The 20,548-nt window shown below is 43.4% G+C and overlaps 1 protein-coding gene across 3 annotated transcripts in view; it reads left to right on the top strand.

The window, feature by feature from the left end:
* LOC117749243 (carbohydrate sulfotransferase 15-like) overlaps window positions 1-12,835 on the top strand; it is a 29,900-nt gene extending 17,065 nt beyond the window's left edge. Inside the window, exons 1-8 of one of the 3 annotated variants that reach the window (XM_034559537.1) lie at window positions 147-192; window positions 287-890; window positions 2,210-2,549; window positions 6,027-6,170; window positions 9,311-9,467; window positions 10,010-10,166; window positions 11,436-11,583; window positions 12,255-12,706. In XM_034559537.1, the coding sequence (XP_034415428.1) occupies window positions 450-890; window positions 2,210-2,549; window positions 6,027-6,170; window positions 9,311-9,467; window positions 10,010-10,166; window positions 11,436-11,583; window positions 12,255-12,454 (1,587 nt within the window). In that variant the 5' untranslated portion in view covers window positions 147-192; window positions 287-449 and the 3' untranslated portion in view covers window positions 12,455-12,706. Of the gene's footprint in view, window positions 1-146; window positions 193-286; window positions 891-2,209; window positions 2,550-6,026; window positions 6,171-9,310; window positions 9,468-10,009; window positions 10,167-11,435; window positions 11,584-12,254 lie in introns of those variants that run through there. The other 2 variants (XM_034559535.1, XM_034559536.1) reach the window with 2 other exon arrangements.
* Window positions 12,836-20,548: the final 7,713 nt, after the last annotated feature.

Here is a 20,548-nt window from a genome sequence, read left to right as displayed (position 1 = left end):
ACATTTCCCTCCCTCGAAAATGGAAAGAACTGGTTCCCAAATGGAGCAGAGACTCGAATGCGAGTCAGCATTTGATCAGTTGATTCTTTGTCACAGTCTTGCATCAATAAAACTTCTGGAATAATATAATAAGCTTTTTTCAGATATTGTGAATGGAATGAGAAACAGGAAGCCTCAGCTACACAGACTAGTGTGGGTGGAAAGGTTTCTTTTTCATTTGTTGAGTCAGCTCAGTTATGAAACAATGAGTCAATGTAAGCTGACTGTCTTTTTCCTCTTACTATAGGCAGGCGTCAGTGGATGAGGTGGGCTGTTCTCCACAACCCATCATGGACATCAACTGTCAGCCGTTCCACCATCCCAAAACCTCCTGTCCTGCTGGATCCTGCTCCGTAACGCCCCCCTGTGTCTGAGCCGTGATACCTGGGACCCTGCAGGCTGTCGACACCATGACGCAGATGGACTACAAATACAGTCTGCTGGGCTCCGCAGTGGACGACTACCGCAAGAGGCCGTTGCTCCTGCAGGTGGACGACACGCCCATGAACCTGTTTGCCGTCCTGGAGGTGAAGCGGGAGCTGCCGAGGCGCTGGAGCACGCTGGGCTGCTTCCGCAAGATCCGTCTCTACAGCTTCCTGTTCGGCCTGGCCGTCATGTTCCTCATCATGGCTTCGTACATTCTGACAGGTGACAAGAAGGGTCTCCTCCTCACCCCTTCCCCCTACCACTTCAGCAGCCTGGTCAGCCCGGGACCTTTTGCCTTCAACCTCTCCTCAGTCAAGGACTACGCACATATCAAGCTGGTGGTGAAGTCCATCACATCCAAAGTGGAGTTTCGCAGCAGTCGACAGCTCCCAGAGCTCAAAGCACTGGTTACCAGTGAACCCCATGTGAGTATATCCATCCTAATATATCTTAAGGATGTAAATTCAATTACAAAAAAATAGATTTTGTTATCAGATTGCTTTCCGTAATGAATACCTCATTGTTTTACAGTGTACATGTTATCTCTCCATTTTAGTCATAATACAAACAAGTACCGGCTTGATATTGATCTCTCTTTTAATTGACAATCTGAGATGTGTCTCGAAGCCTAATTAAATGCTAAGTGAAAAGGTGACTCAAATCAGTATTCATGCCTACAAGCTGCCTACACCGGGTTCAATACAGAAACATTGTTGCAATTCCCCACTGGTTGTAGTTTCTAATTTAATTCATAAAGAGATAAAAAAAACTGCTAAAGCCTTGTATAACACTTCATGTCAGCCCAGATAATTGCACATGTCTCTTCCAATTTTTTCGCGCAAGGGATTTAAAGCTCAAAGTCATCCCACTTCCAACACATTGGTCTTGTGGCTTTCTCTCAGTGTCCGTTTCACCTCAAAGCCTGGTTCAATTAATTGTTAATCCTAATGATAATGGCTTGCGCTCGGGCTAATTTGCAACATAACTAATTTCTTATTGAACCAGTTAATGAAAAGGAGAGTGTGGCCACGGGACAATCAATACCACGTCTGTGGATGGCGCCGGCATTACTTGTCCTCAAAGTATTTGTGTCTCACAGGCGGTGGGGGAGTGAGGGAAGCAAAGGCCTTTTGGTGGATCACTAAAAAACACTCGTGAAAATATGTGAAAAGAAAAAGACTGTCGGAAATGTGTGTGTCGCCTCACTTCTACGTTTGAGGATGAATCAGCTTTGCTCAGTGCAGGTGTGAAAGTACTACGACAGGTTCACTTTTTATTTCCATATAGTTTTCCTAGAATACAGCCTTAAAGTTCAGACAGTCTTTATATGCGAATGAATTTACACCAAATATAAAAAAAAACTCTCTCTCCTGGAGGACTGTGTATAAAACAACAACAGAAATGTCCAGTTCCTAAATACTGCACTATATATGCATTCATATGTGCACTCACTTGTGTCTATGCATCTCTGCCAACCCTCTGCCCCCCCAGAGATTGTATCCTCCTGCTCCAACGTGTCACGAACGTGCAGCTGGATCCCCACACAGAAAGTGTTTGCCTACACCTGCCAAAACACTGCCCTGTAATAATTAAATTGTTCCTTTTAATGAGTCTGGGAAATGACTGGAAGGTATTTATTTATCAGTGAGGATCTCAAGGGTTACAGCTGGCTTTGTCTGAAATGGTTTGAATGCGGTCGGAAAGTACGGCGACTTAATTCCGACCGCTTTCTTTGCTTTTCCAGATGTTTTCTGCAATCCCACGTAAATTCCTGCCTGGTGTCAAGAACCCATGCTGGTATGAGGAATATACTGGGAATATCACCTCGGACCCTTACAGGACAAACTTGTATGCGCGCTATTCGAGGCGCTTCCGGACAGTGTTTCAGCACTTGAGGAACACTTTCCGAGAACACTTGTATCACCGCGATGGGAAACTCTACCGCATGCGGTGCCTTCCATATTTCTATATCATCGGCCAACCAAAGTGTGGCACGACGGACCTGTACGACAGACTGAGGCTGCACCCGGACGTCAAGTTCACCACTTTCAAAGAGCCACACTGGTGGACCCGCAAGAGGTTCGGTGAGTAAAGAAAAACTATAATTTGTTGTGGCTGAGGCCTTCAGGCTGGTATACAATAATGAAAGCCCGAGAGCATTTAAAGTGTGAAACGTGGCCCCTTACAGACCATCATTTCGCTAGAGCCATGCCTCAGGGGGGCTTCAGAAAAGCACTCGGTGACAGGCGTTTGAAGGGGTCTCAGCCTCAAAGGCAAAACCTGTCTTTTTTTATAAGCATAATTAATCTCCTGTATACTTGCTGTCATCGTATTGTGAAGATGTGTGGATTGTAGTAACCAAATTCCATAATTTATATACATTTCAGTAGTTAATTGTGGCAAAAGTCCTTTGGATACTGACTGACAATTTCACGCTCTGTCAAACTGACAGTTCTGCTTTATCAGATATACCAAAAACTGCACCCGCAATTAGAATTTCTTGAATAATGTGAAACCTATAGCTGGTTGTGAGCCCTGCATGTGACATGAATTAAGTATCTCCGATGCACGCAGTTCAATCTCCCCAATGCAATTAGCCAAGAAATGAATATTCAACAACCATTTTGTGCTGTGCATGAGAATAAAGAATGAAACTGTTTATGTTCTACCTGAGAGCTGTCGGCCCACAGATGTACAGCTCTGACGGTGTGTTCAACCACTCCATTGCCTCGTACAGTCAACATCTCGAATTGCTGAGTCTTTTCCCGTTTACGCCATCATCGTATCACATCTTACCGGCGCCGCTTCCCCCATCGTGATACATGCATGCAGATGGCTGAGCTTGTGCGGCGGCGGTGCTCATTAACGGCTCAACTGGGACGATATGCAGAAAGACTAACTGCTCTTCTCCGTCTTCGGTGACATAGATTTGTCTCTGTGGTGGAAGGGACTTGAAAGGAGCACGTGGAGAATACAGCACACGACGCCTCCTGGCACACTTTGAACCCACCTGGCGCACTGTTTCCTGCTCTCGAATACACTTGCAACATATCTTACCACGATAAACTCTGCTCAGCGTACAGGTCTTGCTTTATTTGACACCTTTCTGGCTGCTCTAACACCGTTGATTTGAGTTCTCATTCAAAAGAGTAACAGAGCAATCATGCATTTAATTATTACACAGCGAATCATTCTATTTTATTTTATTACGGAGCTGTTTCTTATTTTTTACAAACACTTACACACACACACACACACACACACACACGACCTACTGCCACAATCCTGGCTTACACTGTTGGCTTACGAGGAGTTTGAACAGGTGGTATTTTCCCAAACAAAGAGATAAACCCTCAAACTGTGCGCGGAGAGGTACGAGCTGCCTCGCAGCCGACATCTGGTCGAATGGCACTTCTGTCATCTAAATGTGTGGATGCCATATTGCGTTTGCTTCACCATGTGTGCATCTGTGATGTTAAAAGAATCCACCACACCACCACAGATGGGAATAAAAGCCAATGCGAGATCTGGGAGTGCGACTGTATTTGGTTGAGCTGAAAACCCTCTGTATTTAAAACCAACCCCTCCCGTATCTTGCGGATGCTTTGTTGCACTTGATTTGGTGACTTTTATCTAATGACACACACACACACACAAAAAAGCCTTAAGTCTAGTCTCCAGTCTCTAATTAGTGTCTAACAAAGCCGTAACACTTTTTAACGAAACTGAGATTCTACATTCCGAAAAGGAGGCAAATCATTATTCTCAACACCAATCATGCGTTTTGTTTTCGTTTATAACTTTAAAAACAGCCATTACGACTCATGAATAATGGAGCATCTTCAGCAGCTCAAGACGCATGAAGGCATCAGGAGTGTGAGTCAGTGTGTGGAAAAAAATAGAAGAGCAGCAGTTAAACTGTAAGGCCCCGATCTGTTCAAAGTCAGTGCTGATTATGAAATCAGAAGCAGATTCGATGACTTTATACTGAGTTGAAAGACGCGGGTAGCGTGTAGATAATCTAATTCTCTTTTAAGAACAGCAGCTGCATTATCACATCAGTGCAGCGTGATTTTTAATGGTAATTTCTCACCGAGGAGGACTTATTCTTCTGCGTGGCGCTGACTGATACATACATTTTGTTTTGCCTGGAGCTGTCTGTTCAAACAATTCTTAATGATTTTAATAATTTCACCCGGTGGGGGAGGGGGGGGGGCATAGTACTTGTTAAGGGAGCTACATACAGTATTGGCCACATGTTCTGAAAATGTTATCAAAATTCTCACTGCAGCAATCAAAAAGAGGCTTAAACTAATCGTCGTGTAGCCAAAATGATCCTTTTGAAGTTCATCCAGTTGCTGACTATGCCACTAATCTCTCTGAGACTAACAGAAACCTAACTGCTGGATTGATCAGTCTGCATGCGATACTTATTTTAACGAGATATTCAGTTTGAGTTGATAATGAGTTGAACCCCATAACGCTGCGAGATGTGGATGAGTAGTTTGCCTTAATTCGTCTGCCTTGTGTTTGTGTTTTTTCTTTTGCAGCCTGTGATGTTGCGTAGCAGCAAATGCAGCTGTATCCCAAGGACATAGGTCCCTCTCATTTATTGCCCCCTCCCCCCTCATTCATGCTTTCATCTTTGCTGCCACTTTCCTTCTTTCGCGCTCTCCCTTCCAGTGTTGCACTTGGAGCGATGTGCCGACGATCAGCACTTTTCTCTTAAGACGTCCTTTGAGAACACTTAGAATTCAAATGGTCTTGTTTTGTATTTATTTATTTCATTCGCCTCGAGGCTCCGCTCCTCCCATTCAGTGAAAAGGTGACATCACTTCCTGAGAGGAGCGGTTTGAATCTCAGAAGATGTGCCTGCCGTTAAAAGCGCCCGTCAAGAAAACACGGGCATTTTGAAAATAGTATGAAGCTTCATTCATATTAAAAAGCAGATGAAAAGACATGAAAACAAAGCCCTGAAAAGTGTAAACAATCTGGATTAGTAAAGAGTTTACTAATCATGTTTTCTTGCTAGCTAGAGAACGGTGTTTACTGCCACACCATCAAAGCGTCACTGAAAGTAACAGACGCCTGAGCTACCTCATTATCCTAATGCTGCATGGATACTCCTAAAGCCGACTCTGAATCCCCACAATCGCCTGGTAAATTGTAATTATGCTGCAGACCACAACAGCACGGATGAAAAAACACATTTTCTAGTCCTCGATTTAAAGCACACACTTCTCATCGTCCCTTAATTGGAACATTGAACAGGGTGCAACACTCCTGCTGAATTTGGATTGGAACTTGGATTTCATTTGCTCACCCCGCAGTCGAGACAACACAGGAGCCCTAATGGCCTCTTTTGGAGTGAACACCAAAAAGACATGCGTGATGGATACACACAGTGTAGCACATCTCAGTGCTACAGATTCTCACCCAAACTATGTCTAATATTGATGATTTTGTAGCCTCAAAAAAAAGATGTTAGATGACTTGCCATCAAAAGTGAACATGCACTAGAGATGTATATGTACTCTAAGAGGATGTTCTTCCTCCCCCAGGTATCATCCGTCTAAGCGAGGGCTTTCATGATCGATACCCAGTGGAGGACTACCTGGACTTGTTCGATCAGGCTGCTTACCAAATCCAGGGAAACCTCACAGTAAATACCAGTGGAAGCCCCGGCCAACCTAACATCATCATAGGTAAGCACATAGCTAATTCAGTTTCCTGTGAGCATGTCAGCATCAGATGTATGCACTTTTCTTTCCATATTGTAACCAATGGCCAGAGGGTTAGCTTGAAACACAAATAAATCACTTTAAAGCAACTGAAAACAAGGCGTGCAAAGGTCACAGCCACAGGATCTGTAATGTAGAAACTATTGGACTGGCCATTAATGATAATGAGTCACAGGAACTGCTGTATCTGCTGTATCTGCTGACCAAAAGGGTTGTGTCACTTTGTGTGCTGTGTTTATAGACTCTGGTATTCCCCCTTTAAAAAGACTAGCTATCCACTTTGATACTTTCCATCCCATCAAGGGCACTAGTTTACACGGTTTAAATACAAAACTGATGAAGTCTGCGTCTCCAGGGATTTATTATGAATGTAGTCCAAAGTCCTGGCTAAGCATCTCAATCAGGGCAAATCTTGGCATATTTTAATGGATTACTATTTACTCAAATTAAGACAATCAAATTCCTTTTCTATGGACGAAAATGTGAATGCAATTTATAGAAAGAAGGGTTTTCTGTGGAACTTCTTCGAGACCTCAATTCCAGTGCCTGTGGGAATTGGTATAAAGACAAGCTGAGACTCCACCAGCCTTACAAATCAACCATCTCCTAATAATTTTTTTATTATTTGTATTTCTACAATAGTCTTAAGATTAACTGAACCCAGCAAACTAAACATCAAACGCAGCTTTTCACACCAGTCAAGCAAAGCGAAGCGCCGCGTGAAACTCAGCAACCCTTTTGGATTGGCACATGACACGCTACTGAGCAACTTCCTTAAGTCTAGATCACGATATAAAGCACCTCGGATATATTTCAGAATGACTATCTGAAGCATCAGCGCGTTATTTGGAAGATAAGAGAACGCGATACGACTGACGGCGTGTAAAACACGGCCTACCGTCTCTCTAATCAGATCTCCGGGCAGTTTTTGGTTGCACAAACATTTCTGTGTAATCTCTACCTTCCTGTTTTGTCAAACATCATGTCAGGAGGACAGCTTGAGCCGCCTCCCTCTGCTGCATCGTATTAGTCACTCGGGTCATGTTTTTGCCATTGTGATCTGTACAAGGAACGCGGGCCGTCCTCGGGCTACAGCCAATCGCATTTGGCTCGGGGAGACCTGTCACCTTGTCACTTGCCTGGTACTTTGCTTGTAATCTCGTCTGCAATATTACAAAGCTGCTATTAAAGCAGCAGGTAGTGAGGCCGAAGCACGGAGCTGCTTCGTAGCAGCCACTCTCACTCAGGCGAGAGCCGGTGACTCAACCCCTCACAGCTTTATAATACTGGACTTCCTTCTGCTTCGCTTAGCCACTTCACTGAAGTGCCGTATAAAAGGAATCGTTGTTTTGTGTGTGTGTGTGTGTGTGTGTGTGTGTGTGTGTGTGTGTGTGTGGAGGTCAGGACAGCAATAATATCCGCAGTGGGGTGGAGAAGTCTTTCAAACGTCCGTCCTCTATTTGCATATCCTGCTTGCAGCACCTCTGCTTCCATCCGTCTGTGTCTTCTTCCGTCATCCAAGCACAATCTCCAAGCACGTGCAGTCGACTGCAAAGAAAAACTGATTTCAAGTTTTTTCCGCCAATAGCCTTTTATCAGACTGGACTGAGTTGGTGCATTGAGCGCAGCTTAGCGTGCCGATCTGTTTTGTTTCCCCTCTTTAAATAAATAATTATTGTAAAAAAGGAGGGGGAGTGGGCCAAAGCCCCACTCAGTATTCACACCATGCCCTGGGAGAGCCCAGCAAGGTGCAGGTCTGTGACCAGGATCTTGGGCTTCCTACTCTCTTCAACCGCCGGCCAAGACCAGAGGCATACCGGTCTGGCTGCGCCATTTGTTTGCCCCATTACGGCTTCTCCCCATGGGGCAAAATCAGCCCTTTTTAAATGGACACTGAGACCTTTAAATAGACCTGAACCAGTGTGTATTATTTCAAGCACGACAGCATTAGCAGCGATCCTGTTTCAGTCTCACCGTTGTCATCACAGAAAATAGGCCCTGGCTATCATCAGATAAGGCCTGTGTTGTGTTTCCCCTGCAAATACATCACGGCTTCACGTCACAGATAAGAGGATAATGAAGGCACAGACAGTCTAATGAATCCTGGATATCGACGCAGCCTGATAAAGTTTCTGCTCGCAAATTGTTTGAGAAGCGACGTCCTCTGAGTCGTTGTGAGCACCAGCACCGCCGTGGTCTTATCACAATTTTACTCGCAGCTTTTTCTGTTTTGTTTTTGCTCTTTCTTCAGAATCTTTGGTTTCATTGACTTGTCTGTTAGTTCCAGCCTTGATTCAAAAGTGAATTATACGTAGTAAGTTGAAACAATCGGACATTCATCTATTGATTATTAATTTGTTATTTTGAGAAGACACTGATTGGGGAATTTATCGGTTCATAACGAATACAAAAATTAGTGCAAATCTGATAAAAAAATAAAACAAAAATATTGGATGTTAAAAAATATCCCATCCTAAATTGAGGGAGTTTTGGCGCATAATCATAATTAACCACATTATATGTACTGTCAATGTCACAAAAGTGTCTTGTTTCCTATAAACTACAATTACAGTGTCTATTTAAAGCTGGAAACAAGTTTTTTTTTCAATGCACAAGGACATAAAATTAATTTGGAAATTGGCTTAAATCAACAACTATCTTCATTATCAAAATCTGGTAATTATTTTCTTGATTGATCTATTATTTATTTATTCACTAGCCTATAAAATGTCGAACATGGTAGCGTGGCAGAGCCAAAGATGACGTCTGACCAGAAGTCGGAAACCCAAAAGATGTTCAATTCACAATATTATAATAAAACAGAGACAAACAAGCAAATCCTCACATTCAAGAAGCTGCATCCAAGACATATTTGGCAATTTTTTACGTTAAGTTAATTGTGGTTTAAACCAATCCACTGCCTTGTAAAGACTGTGAACATCTACAAAAGAAACAGAAGCAGAGAGCCTTGCGTACTCAACTACACGCATCAAATGCAACACCAATGAGAAAGACAATCACAATGTCTGTGTGTGTTTCCTTTCGTCTCATAATTGTATTGTGTGCATTGTTTTATTTGAACCGCTGTGGGGTGTATGTTGCAGGAGAAGCCAGCGCGTCCACCATGTGGGATAACAACGCCTGGGTGTATTTCTATGACAACACCACAGAGGGAGAGCCTCCCTTCCTCATCCAGGACTTTGTCCACGCCCTGCAGCCCGATGCCCGCTTCATCATCATGCTCAGGGACCCGGTGGAAAGGTGAAAGTAATCTCTGTGTTACTGCCTCCCACCGCATACCAGTAACGATGCAGACACAGCTCTGACTCGCACACCGCTAACCTTTGTGCCTCCATCATAGCTGTTTACACTGCAGATACAGACAGATACTTTTCATGTTTATAGGAAACAAAAGACCTGCTGTCCCAGATGCTGCGTTGCCTTTTTGTCAGGCTGTCACACTGTTTCATTATGATGCCTTTATCAGAGTCGCGGAAAAACCCACTGCTGAATGCCTGCTGGTATTACTTTAACATTGATTTTCTATTAAACTGTTTATTAGTACTCAAAATTATTATTTATGTTGCCATAAAATATATTCTCAGGGTCAATGTGTGTTTCCATATCATGCAATCGTTAATATCTCCAGCCGGATCCTTGAGCTGGATTTAATGACCACTTACTTTGAGTGTTGCTCATTCAATTCTATGTAAAAGTGATCCCATGTAGAATACCCAATGTTGGATCACTTCAATGGTTTCGGGTTCACATTTTGAACACAGAGCATCTCCGTTGTCTTGCAGGCTCTACTCGGACTACCTGTACTTCGGTATCTCCAACAAGTCTGCGGAGGACTTCCACGAGAAGGTGTCAGAGTCGCTGCAGTTATTCGAAGGGTGCCTTACGGAGTACACAATGCGCTCCTGTGTGTACAACACGACCGTCAACAACGCCATGCCAGTGAGTGCGCGCCCCCTCCCTCCTGCTTTCGTCTCGTGGCCCTCCCCCCCGCAAAGGGCCGCAATTTAGCGCCCGCCCAGGCGTATTAGCTGTCGGGAATAAAGAAATAGAACAAAAAGGGAGTGAAAAAGACAGATGGAGTGGAATCGCCACTTCATTAGCACATGCGAAAGCTCGCAGTGCGGACTTTATGAAAGGGATTGGCAACACTGTTGAACGGGGGGGGAGGGGGGGGGGGGGGCAGCGTCTAGAGAGCCTCTCTTTGTGTTGGAAAACCAAGTTTACCAGTGGTGTGTGGACTTGCTTCTTACTCACAAAAAAGACCAAGTCTTAGTGTCAGGCGGCGCTCGGCCCCGGTGTCGGGCCCCCGACCAGCTTTCCCCACAGTGCGTTGAGGCAGACTGGCAGGGGGAGGAGGAGACCGTCCTCTTGTTGCTCCCCCTCCAGAGTGCCTTGTACTAGAGGTCCTCCTCTCCAGCTGCCATCGACTAGCTTCACAGCCTACTCACTCCGCCTCTGTCCTAATTGTCCATCCATCTTCAGAGTTATGAGACCATGAAAGAAGCCACGTGTGTAAAAAAGACATTTTTAGGCAATTAAGCTACCTGCAAAACGCGATTGTGAAATCTCGGAAAAGATTAGTGGAACATTTATTTTTGGGGGATTGTTTAAGATATATTTTGAGAAACACCCGTCACAAGTTGGGTGACATTTTTTGGGGGGATTTTCAGTCAAATCCAGAGATATTCAACTTGTGATATAAAAACAGAGAACAGCAACACACCCTCACTTTTGAGAGACTGGAACTTTGTAATGTTGTGATTTTTTGAAAACGTATGCTTGAAAGGATCACAAGAATGGGGTGAAACAAAATCCGATAACATTATGGAAGTGAGTATCTGGTCCACTGGCAGGTGGTGATGCAGGTTTCTGATCCTAGACGAAAACTCATCTTTCTCAAATCCCACACACACAAACACACACCACACGATACCAGCACTTGTTCACATGCCCACACGGTGCTTTGCGTCACCCAGCCATACGCAAGGGGAAGATGAAAGAGCATGCTGGTGGTATTCCCTCCTTCGGTCTTCCCCTCCCTTCCCTGTTCATCCACTTAAAATAAGTTTAACCCATGCATACAACCCAGTGCCCTTCCACTGACGGAGGAAGGGACGGGGGACGGGGGGGGGGGGGGGGGGGGGGGGGAGACGTTTCTTTGATAGAGCTTGGTTATCTCCCATTGATTCTCCCGTCGTGTGTCCTCAGGTCAGGTTGCAGGTTGGCCTGTACATTGTGTACTTAATGGACTGGCTGACCGTCTTCAGCAGGGAACAGATTCTGGTCCTGAGGTTGGAAGACCATGCCTCGAACAGGAAATACACCATGCACAAAGTCTTTGACTTCCTTAACCTGGGTGAGTAAGCAGCACATCCCCACATGCGATCCTGGCCTGTAATCATTCCCTCTGATGACTCTGATCAATAGAAGTAGGGATATGTGAAAAGTCATGTCTGCATGTAGTTAAAAGTACTCACGGGAGGTAATTAGAGAATTCTCGTGTCTAGCGTGTTAACAAAGAGCAGTGCATGTACTACATTTGAAAATCCTGTTCATTTTAAAGTGCCTGGCTCGTGTGTAGCCGACTAGCTTAGCACATAAAATGAAATGTCCCTCAGATAAAGTTCTGGGCTTTCTTACACCTTCTATACAGTACTTTTATTGTCAACCTGTCCTTGGGCTATACACTAGATTGCTTTAACTTAAGTAACAGGCCAGTGTTTGTGTTCTGCAGTCATAATGCAGTCTTGCCCTCTAGTCTGGAAGCCCCCTTGTCTCACTAGTTCATCCCACAGTTGAGTTGCCCCAAAGCTCAGACTGAGCTCTTCAAAGAGCTGCCAACACCAGCCGAGATGCGATTATCTCCCAGAGCGTCAAATCTCCTGCTCAGAGCACGGCCGACACACAGTGACAGAGTAGAGTCCTTTAACTGTGTTGTTGTTCCATTTGTTCAGTGCTGCAAAGTGGCCCAGGAAGGAGGCATGTGAAAGAAGTGTTTGTGTGTGTGTGTGTGTGTGTGTTTTACAGGGCCTCTGACGAAAGAAAAAGAGTCAGAGATCACAAGAAGTCCGGCATCAAATACCAGGAGGCCGGCTGACAAAAACCTGGGCCCCATGCTGCCCATCACTAAAGAGATCCTGCGGGATTTCTACATGCCGTTCAATGAGAAATTGGCCAAAGTGCTGCGGAATGACTCTTTCTTCTGGGAGAACAACTCGAAACACTGAACGACCCGCCTACCCTTTTACTTCAGTTTGAGAAACCACTGATGTGTCGGCCAGCCCCTTCATTTGAGCTCTCAAGTGCCCATGGAAATCAATGTCTTTTTATATAAATTATTTTCTAAGTTATAAAAGCAGAGATGAATCAAAGATAGAAAATAGCACAAGAGAGTTTGGGGATTTAGTGTGTGTGTGAGAGAGAGAGAGAGAGAGAGAGAGAGAGAGAGAGAGAGAGAGAGAGAGAGAGAGAGAGAGAGAGAGAGAGAGAGAGAGAGAGAGAGAGAGAGAGAATGAATGAATACAGGAGAGAAAGAGATGTCAGCAAGTCTTGATTGTTTTTTTTTGTGACCAGATGTACAAAATTAAATAGTGAATTCGAAGATATTGAACCAGAGTCCTGTGTTGTTCCTTTTTTCTTTTCTTTTTTAAGTTGTTTGATTAATTAAAAAAATTATTTGTCTCACAGAACTGAAAAGTTTAGTGAAACAACAGCACCCTCTACTGGAAATCACACAACATTACCATTAACATTGGCCCCATCCAACGCTATTGACGCTGAGACCAACAGCAGACCAAAAGTTAAAAATAAAAGACATCGAATGCAAACTTCAGAAATTAATATGTTGTATTATAATATCAAATACATTTAAAGGGAAATCTAAATGAGAAATATTATTTTCTGACCGTAGTGGAGTGAGTCCAGTAGCTGAAAGGCAGCCATGACTCTGATCACGCCTTCATAACAATGTCCTCTCCCTCTGTTGAATGGGTGTCAGGAACAATGAATAAATACCAATTAGTAACACGCGTGAAATAAAACAGAGAACAAATCAACAAACATTTCATGCCAAGCACTGCTGAACGTTTTAAATTGAGGAGAAATTATACTTTGACATACAGAAATACTGAAGTTGGAACATACACTTTTTCTACACCAGAGGGCAGAAGATGCTTCCCAATACACAGTTAAAACATGGTCTTTTAGAAATAGCAGCACAATTGATCTCGAATCAACTTCCAGACGATTTAGTGTTCTTTAAAAACACAAAGCATCATGCCGTGTATCTCTTCTCCGATTGTCTCTGAGCCATCCTCCCCAAACTTCAAAACAAAAACGCCACTGGAAAAAACTTCTTTGCAAAAATGATCAGAAACTTGCAATCACACAGATTGAATAAATGTGTGACCCCATTAGCTCTTTCACTGTAAGATCTCAAAATGCCAGCAGCTTTAACGACTTCCTCCTAGAAGAAAGGGGGGGGGGGGGGAAGCAACTGCAAGTAATTTGCATGTTTTGTTTGGAGTTGGAAGGCTGAAGAGGTTCCAGCTTCAACGAGAGCCTCCAACCAACTTCAATTTCCTGAGAACTCACAAACATTATGAACGCTTCGCTCGTCCAAGTATGAGCTGTATCCGAATACAATGGCTGACAGGAAACTGGACAACTACGGCCACAGAAGACTCCAGAGATTCTTTTAGACAAACATTTACCCAAAAGATCCCATTATTGTTGCATTCCTTTGCATTGTGTTGTCAAAGGAAATGACACATGTGTTTTTCATACGGTATCAGCAGACAAAATAATAATTCAGTCCACCAGCTCACGTGGAACAGATTTATAATGCTAGCAGAGTTGATATTTGAGTTGATATGAGCCCCGGCCACATCCCACAAGGAGACACTGAGGAGTGCTGATGGATGATACACTTCACCCCAGAGAACTTCAGCTCAGGGCCAACACGTGGATGTCGGGGTGGAGGTGGAGCTTATGAAATGCTATATGAGCAAAAGCAGGAAGTGTGTGCAGAGTTTGCAAAAGAGCCGGACAAGAGCAGCGCAGCAGGGATTATGAGAGAAGTGTACTAAACCTATATTCATATTCAACGTGCAGACTGGGCAGTGTCACTATTCCCCAACAAAACACTCCAATTATTGTAGATTGAGATCAATCAAAATCCAGCGGAACATCTCACACGCAGCAACATGCTAAAACAAGTGACCTCTGCAGAGATAGCACCAACTATTTCATACAAAAATCAGATGACCACGAGTACATGGAAATTAGTTTACGCGTGGATTTTAACGCTATTGAGTGCAGCAGATTACATTATTTTATAGATAGGGAACCTAAGTGTCATCTAAACCTCAAATTTTCAATTAAAGATATTCTCTATTGCTTAGTGGGGTATGAATGAACTGAAATGGGACCGTAAGCAGGACAGCAACCATGTTTACATATTATCCCTATTGCTCACACAGCATTACCCTGATTTACAGTGAGCCAATGAAACCCCCGTTTGGGGGGGAGGGGGGACAACAACAATACAAGAAAGATAAACTGTATTCATCATCATAAATCCACAGGATGGAAAATTCACAAAGCATGCTCTATAAAAACCAAAAACCAAAAAGAAAACACAAGTAAGCCGAATAATTCATAATTTAAAGCACTTCACATAGATAGTTTTGGTCCTGTCATGGAATTTGTTGACAAAAAGTTAAAAAATAAATGACGCCAAACCTCTCCTATGGTTAGAGATACAATTTCATTTTCACTTCAACAACAACAACAACAACAGAAACACTATGAGGTGCTAATAAAACAGGAGTTATTGATCTAATGACACCAGTGATATGCACTCACCCGTAAGCTATACCGCCACCTCCTTTCTCAGTAGTCGGCTCTGTCGTCCTTGTTCCTGTACAGGTCCTCCATCCTTGAAAGAAGACGTCTGGATGTCGACAGCGTGGCGATGCCGTCCCTGAACCTGTAATGTAGGGCGTCACATCAAGACCACATTTATGGGATTCACAACAGGATGCTGGAGAAACTTTGTCCCCAGGTCCATTTGTCCTCTGTCAGTTTGGATAAGCTTTGAAGCTGCAGGCTTTGGCCAAGAGGGCCTCTCTCTCTCTCTCTCTCGCTCTCTCTTTGATCCTCATCAAGTTTCTCTTAACTGCTCTTCCTTCTTATTGTACTTCAGCCCTCTGTCCGATACATCTTTAATTCCATTGTGGTGGCTGACCTTTTAATGTGAGGGATGTTTTGTCCGCTCAGTTATTTCCCAAAGTTTAGGACCTTTTGACCATGACAGCGAGGGAAGAAAATGCTGTCCAAGACCACCAACATTAATTAAACAAATATTTTTTAACACGGCTCTGTGTCTCAACTGTGGTCACTGTTTAATGGAGAGCGTCTCGAGAAAACAAGAACAAAAGATTTGGACGCACAAGTTTATGCAACAAACATTTGCTCATCCATCATGGTGTGCTCTGATAGCCGGCCAGTTATATTTGAAGAGGCTGTGTGAGGCCGCTGATGAACGAGCAGGCGAGGAATGCAAGAAACAAACAGACACTTGAAACTGGGTGAGATTTGTTCGAGAGAATTAGGAACAGAGCAATTATTCTCTTGTGTATTACACGCAGTCCAAAAGTAAGTTTAGAATATTAAGCTGTAGGATCCTGCGAGACCTCGTCAGTTCTCTCACATTTGTGGGACATTAAATGGTCATCCCAATACATCTGTTTGTGATATGCAGTGCTATGAAGTTGTATCTGTATTGGACACATATACTTATACAAATTGAAATGATCCTGGCATAGCTAGTGATGACTGCTTCTTTCCACACTGCCAATGTGATAGAATTGTCAAACTTCTTACAGTTATTTTTATGTTTTTGGGCAGTGGGGCATTTTACTTGGAAAGATTGTTGCCCATTTAGGCTCTTTTAAAAAATCTGTTTGGCTATACCTCCAAAGTCACGGGCAGCCAAGATCTTTAGAAATACCTCAAACCTCATAAACTCGCTTATTGTCCGAACGGTTCTGTTTAATCCTGGCAAGTCTCCATATGGCTGAATTAATCAATTCAGCTATTTTTATCAGACCAACCCCTGAACAAAGGAGGATGTGCTAAACCAGATGTTTCTAATCAGGTTTTGTTGTGGCCTCTTGCGCCCTTGCAGTTTTGTCATTGTTCAACAAGGTCTAATGGATCCGGGGTCGTTGCTCTGCATTAACTCCCACCTAAGAATACAGCCAAGCATTTCCCAACAAGGCCAGTACATAACTCTAATGTGGTTACATCTGTAACTGGGCGGACCGTCTCCTTGCAGCAGCTGAACGACCAGATGTCCTGCACAGGGCCGTAGAATGTGCACCACTGCTGTCGAGATCCTGAAAACAGCTGTATTATCAAACCCTTGATGCTGCATTTCATGAAATACTTGGAGATTAACACTCCCTTTAATTTTGTCATCAGTGGATTAACGATTCTTTTGGTAATTATTTCTACTTCCCTCCCCCCCCCCCCGAGACAATGCGGGCGAAGAGGCCCGACACGTTTTGTGCAGCAAAGAAAACAACAACGTGGCAATAAAGGACACACAATTCAATGTGGCATCAACTTTTATTACAGTTTGATTGTGCTCATACGCAAGTTCAGAATTCTCTTGCCATTCATATTAAAAAACTGCCACTGTTATAAAATGCGAACATCTGGTCTTTTTCAGTCACATTCAGCTGGAACATGTCCCATTGAATGTGGACAAAGAATTAGAAACACAGGTGTTCAGGAAGGGAGCGTTTTCTGTGAGGAAACTGAGTGTGTGCTGAAAGAACTCGTCGTATCCAGGCCACCGAGGAGTGAAACTGACTGACTGTTATCGAGCAGCTTGAGGTGGGGAAAGGTCTTCAAAGGGGATTATATTTTACTATAATAATAATGAATGTCAGTATGTTCAACGCATGTAATAACAACGCATTAAACAATCTTGAAGGACTGTGACACAATAAATAGTTTCTGCAGGGATTACGAAATATTGCTATAAATGGAGAGAGACAATTTAGAAAGTAGAAAACCATAAAAACAGGTCATATCCAGTGTAAAAGACAGAGGTCTAAGTACTTGTTGTCTCTATTCGCCTGCATAAACAACTTACTGTGCATGATGAAAAGCTATTATTCACATACCGGTGAAAACATTTAATAAGACATTTTTTAAGTAACTTTGACAGATTATTGGTTTTCAGCCAGTATAGTCTTTTACTTTGGCCAATAAGAAGCAGCAGAAACAAGCTGTAAACACAACACTATCATACCGTACTTTTCACCTTTTTTAAGTTGAGACTCCTTTTGCATATATATATATATATATATATATATATATATATATATATATATAGTCATGTGATCAATTTTTTATATATTGATTAAAGCAGCTTTACTTTGTTGGATATTTGAGTGTAAGTGTAAGGTTCCCATCTTGTACGGGCAACTGGCTTCCATATTCATCTCTTCCTACGCTATGGTGCATCATATGGCACGAGCCTTAGCGTGAAAACACAGGCTGTAAGGACTCTTTGAATAACCATGCATACACAAGTTACACGTCATATGACTCAAACATCCTCTCCATATATCATACAGTCATTCCTCATCGGGTTTTTTTTTTTTTCTCTCTCTTTAGTAGAAATGGTGACATAACTGTATTTTTCACAAAATATCAGGTTTAAATCGGCTGTGTGGTCATTACAAAAACAGAGGAATGAAAAGCGTCACTGTGCTGAACTAATCAGGATCAACTGTACAATTTCCTCAAACAAACATCTATTGAAATTGGATCAACTGAACCTGCTTCAAAACATCTGAAATCAACTTGAGTGCTGGACACCATAATATAAATATCCCCACCTGACTGCAACGTGGTGCGACCCTGCTACAACATGTGATATATTGAATATATTCAAACCAATAACAAATGGCTTATTTCTTTCACTAGGCTGGTACAAAAAAAAAATAATACGGTTGTGAGTTCCAAGAAGAACACCAGGAAAGCTTAAGCTGACACAGACTTCAGGACTCAGGGCATACTGCACTGTGTGCGTGTGCCGGTCGAGCAAATTTAACCATTTCCACGTTTCACATGGTTTCCATGGACACAGAAGACGTGCTGCTAAGCTCCAAACACCAGCCTTTTACTTCCTTCTGTGATCAGAAATATTCACAGAAAGAATTTAACCAAGTGTAAAAGTGACTACCACTAGAATTATGCAGATATAAATTTAGTTTATGTGTTTAAAAAATCCATAACATAGAGAATAATGTGATTGCAACCGCTCCAACGTCTCGGGAAGAACGGTGGAACACCCAGGGGTGCACCTGTTCGTCCTCAATAAAAATCCTTAGACATTTTGGCCACAAGCCAGTTTGACACACTCAAGGTTATGTTTGATGGATGATCACAGAAGGTGTTTGCATGCGTACAATTGTGTCTGCGTGTGCACAGAATGTGTGAGATTGCACATATTAATCAGAATCTCCCCTCGTGTAAAAAAAAGCCACAAGAAAAGAAAACTCCACATTTGGAAGCAACTGTGGGCCTATTACTGACTTGAATTCATATTACATTTAAAAAGCATACGGTGGTGTAGTGGCTAGCACTGTCGCCTCACAGCAAGAGGGCCGCGGGTTCAATTCCCGGTCGGAGCGGTCCTTCTGTGTGGAGTTTGCATGTTCTCCCCGTGGCAGCGTGGGTTCTCTCCGGGCTCTCCGGCTTCCTCCCACAGTCCAAAGACATGCTGCAGGTTAATTGATCTCTAAATTGCCCATAGGTGTGAATGTGAGAGTGAATGGTTGTATGTCCCTACATGTGCCCTCGATGGACTGGCGGCCTGTCCAGGGTGTCCCCTGCCTTCGCCCTATGTCAGCTGGGATAGGCTCCAGTGCCCCCGCGACCCTAATGAGGATAAGCGGTATTGAAAATGGATGGATGGATGGATGGATGGATAGTCAGTGTGTGGTTTTGCATTTTTTTTGTCAGGGTTTGCCTTATCATGTCCCGCCTAACAGTACAAAACCATCATACATCATTCTTTCCACCCTCACATTCTCTGTCTCCATCGAGTCCCCCCCCCCCACACGTTTTTCATCCATGACAAGGTGCAAAAACAGTTGGCCACTGAGCCTCCAGCCTGTCACTCTGGGCCCTGACATCCAATTAATGAGAATTCAGCCCAGGATTTTCCCCCCATAAGAGATTATGGAGAGAGGCAGGAGCCATCACTCTCCCACCTTTGGTGTTCTTCACTGAGAAAGACAGCTATTGTCACAACATCACTGCCTCCACAGCCGGGTAAGCTTCCGACTGCAGAAGGTATTTGAATGCAGACCTTCTGACAGTCATAGACAGCAAGTTGAGGAAAACACGTCAGGCTTTAATAAATGTTGACCGTGCCTAATTAACTTCAAAAATACAGTTTACTCTGTAGAATCCATGTGTGCAGTGGCATAGATCACTCTCGCTGAAGGTGTAAGAGAAATATTGTGCATATTTCTCTTTGCGATAAGCAGTTATTGGGGGTACATTGACAACAGCAGCAGTAATTAATTTATAGAGCAATTATCAAAACAACATTGCAACGCAAACAAAAGGAAACAACAACAAGAACATTACACAAAATAAAAAGGAAGAGCAGGAAAATTCTCGGGTTGAAAAAATTCTCTTTGAAAAACAATTAATCAAAGAATAAGCAACATTCTTGAAGATCCCTTTGAGAAAGTAACAGCTGCCTAGTGGCTATATTTTGTAATGTGAAGGCCAATTTGGACAACTGAACTGATTTGAGAATGGGAGTTAAACATCTGGTGAAATAGCACTTAAAAATGAACAGAACCCAGTCGGTGCTTGGTGGTTGGTCGGTGTCCACAACACACAATCTGTCACATCACCGCCTCCAAATGGTGGTGAACAGACAGGTCTGTAAATCCTTTGCAACGCCACACATCAATCTCTCCCCCGTGAAGCAGATCTGCCTCAGTGTCATCATGCATGTAGAGGAACCTGACTCTGGGAGCTGCGGCGGTCTCAACATGTGCAGGGACGGAGAATATTTCACGTCTAAAAGCCTTTGCAGGTAGAAATGCTACAGCTCTCTTGGCTGCCTTCTGCGTTTCGCTCCTTTACGTTTCCTCCCTCATTCTTCCACCCAGACAGTTTAGGATGGCTGTTGTCGAGATGAGGTGTGGGCGACCGGCGAATGCACTGCCTAGCTGGCCAAGCACTTTGCCAGTCGAGCATAGACTCTTCCACCCTTGAGC

Source organism: Cyclopterus lumpus, chromosome 19 (genome assembly GCF_009769545.1).
Source record: "Cyclopterus lumpus isolate fCycLum1 chromosome 19, fCycLum1.pri, whole genome shotgun sequence".
In the NCBI taxonomy this organism is placed as follows: domain Eukaryota; kingdom Metazoa; phylum Chordata; class Actinopteri; order Perciformes; family Cyclopteridae; genus Cyclopterus; species Cyclopterus lumpus.
The sequence above is the reverse complement of the archived record's forward strand: the minus strand, read 5'-3'. Positions and strand labels throughout refer to the sequence as shown.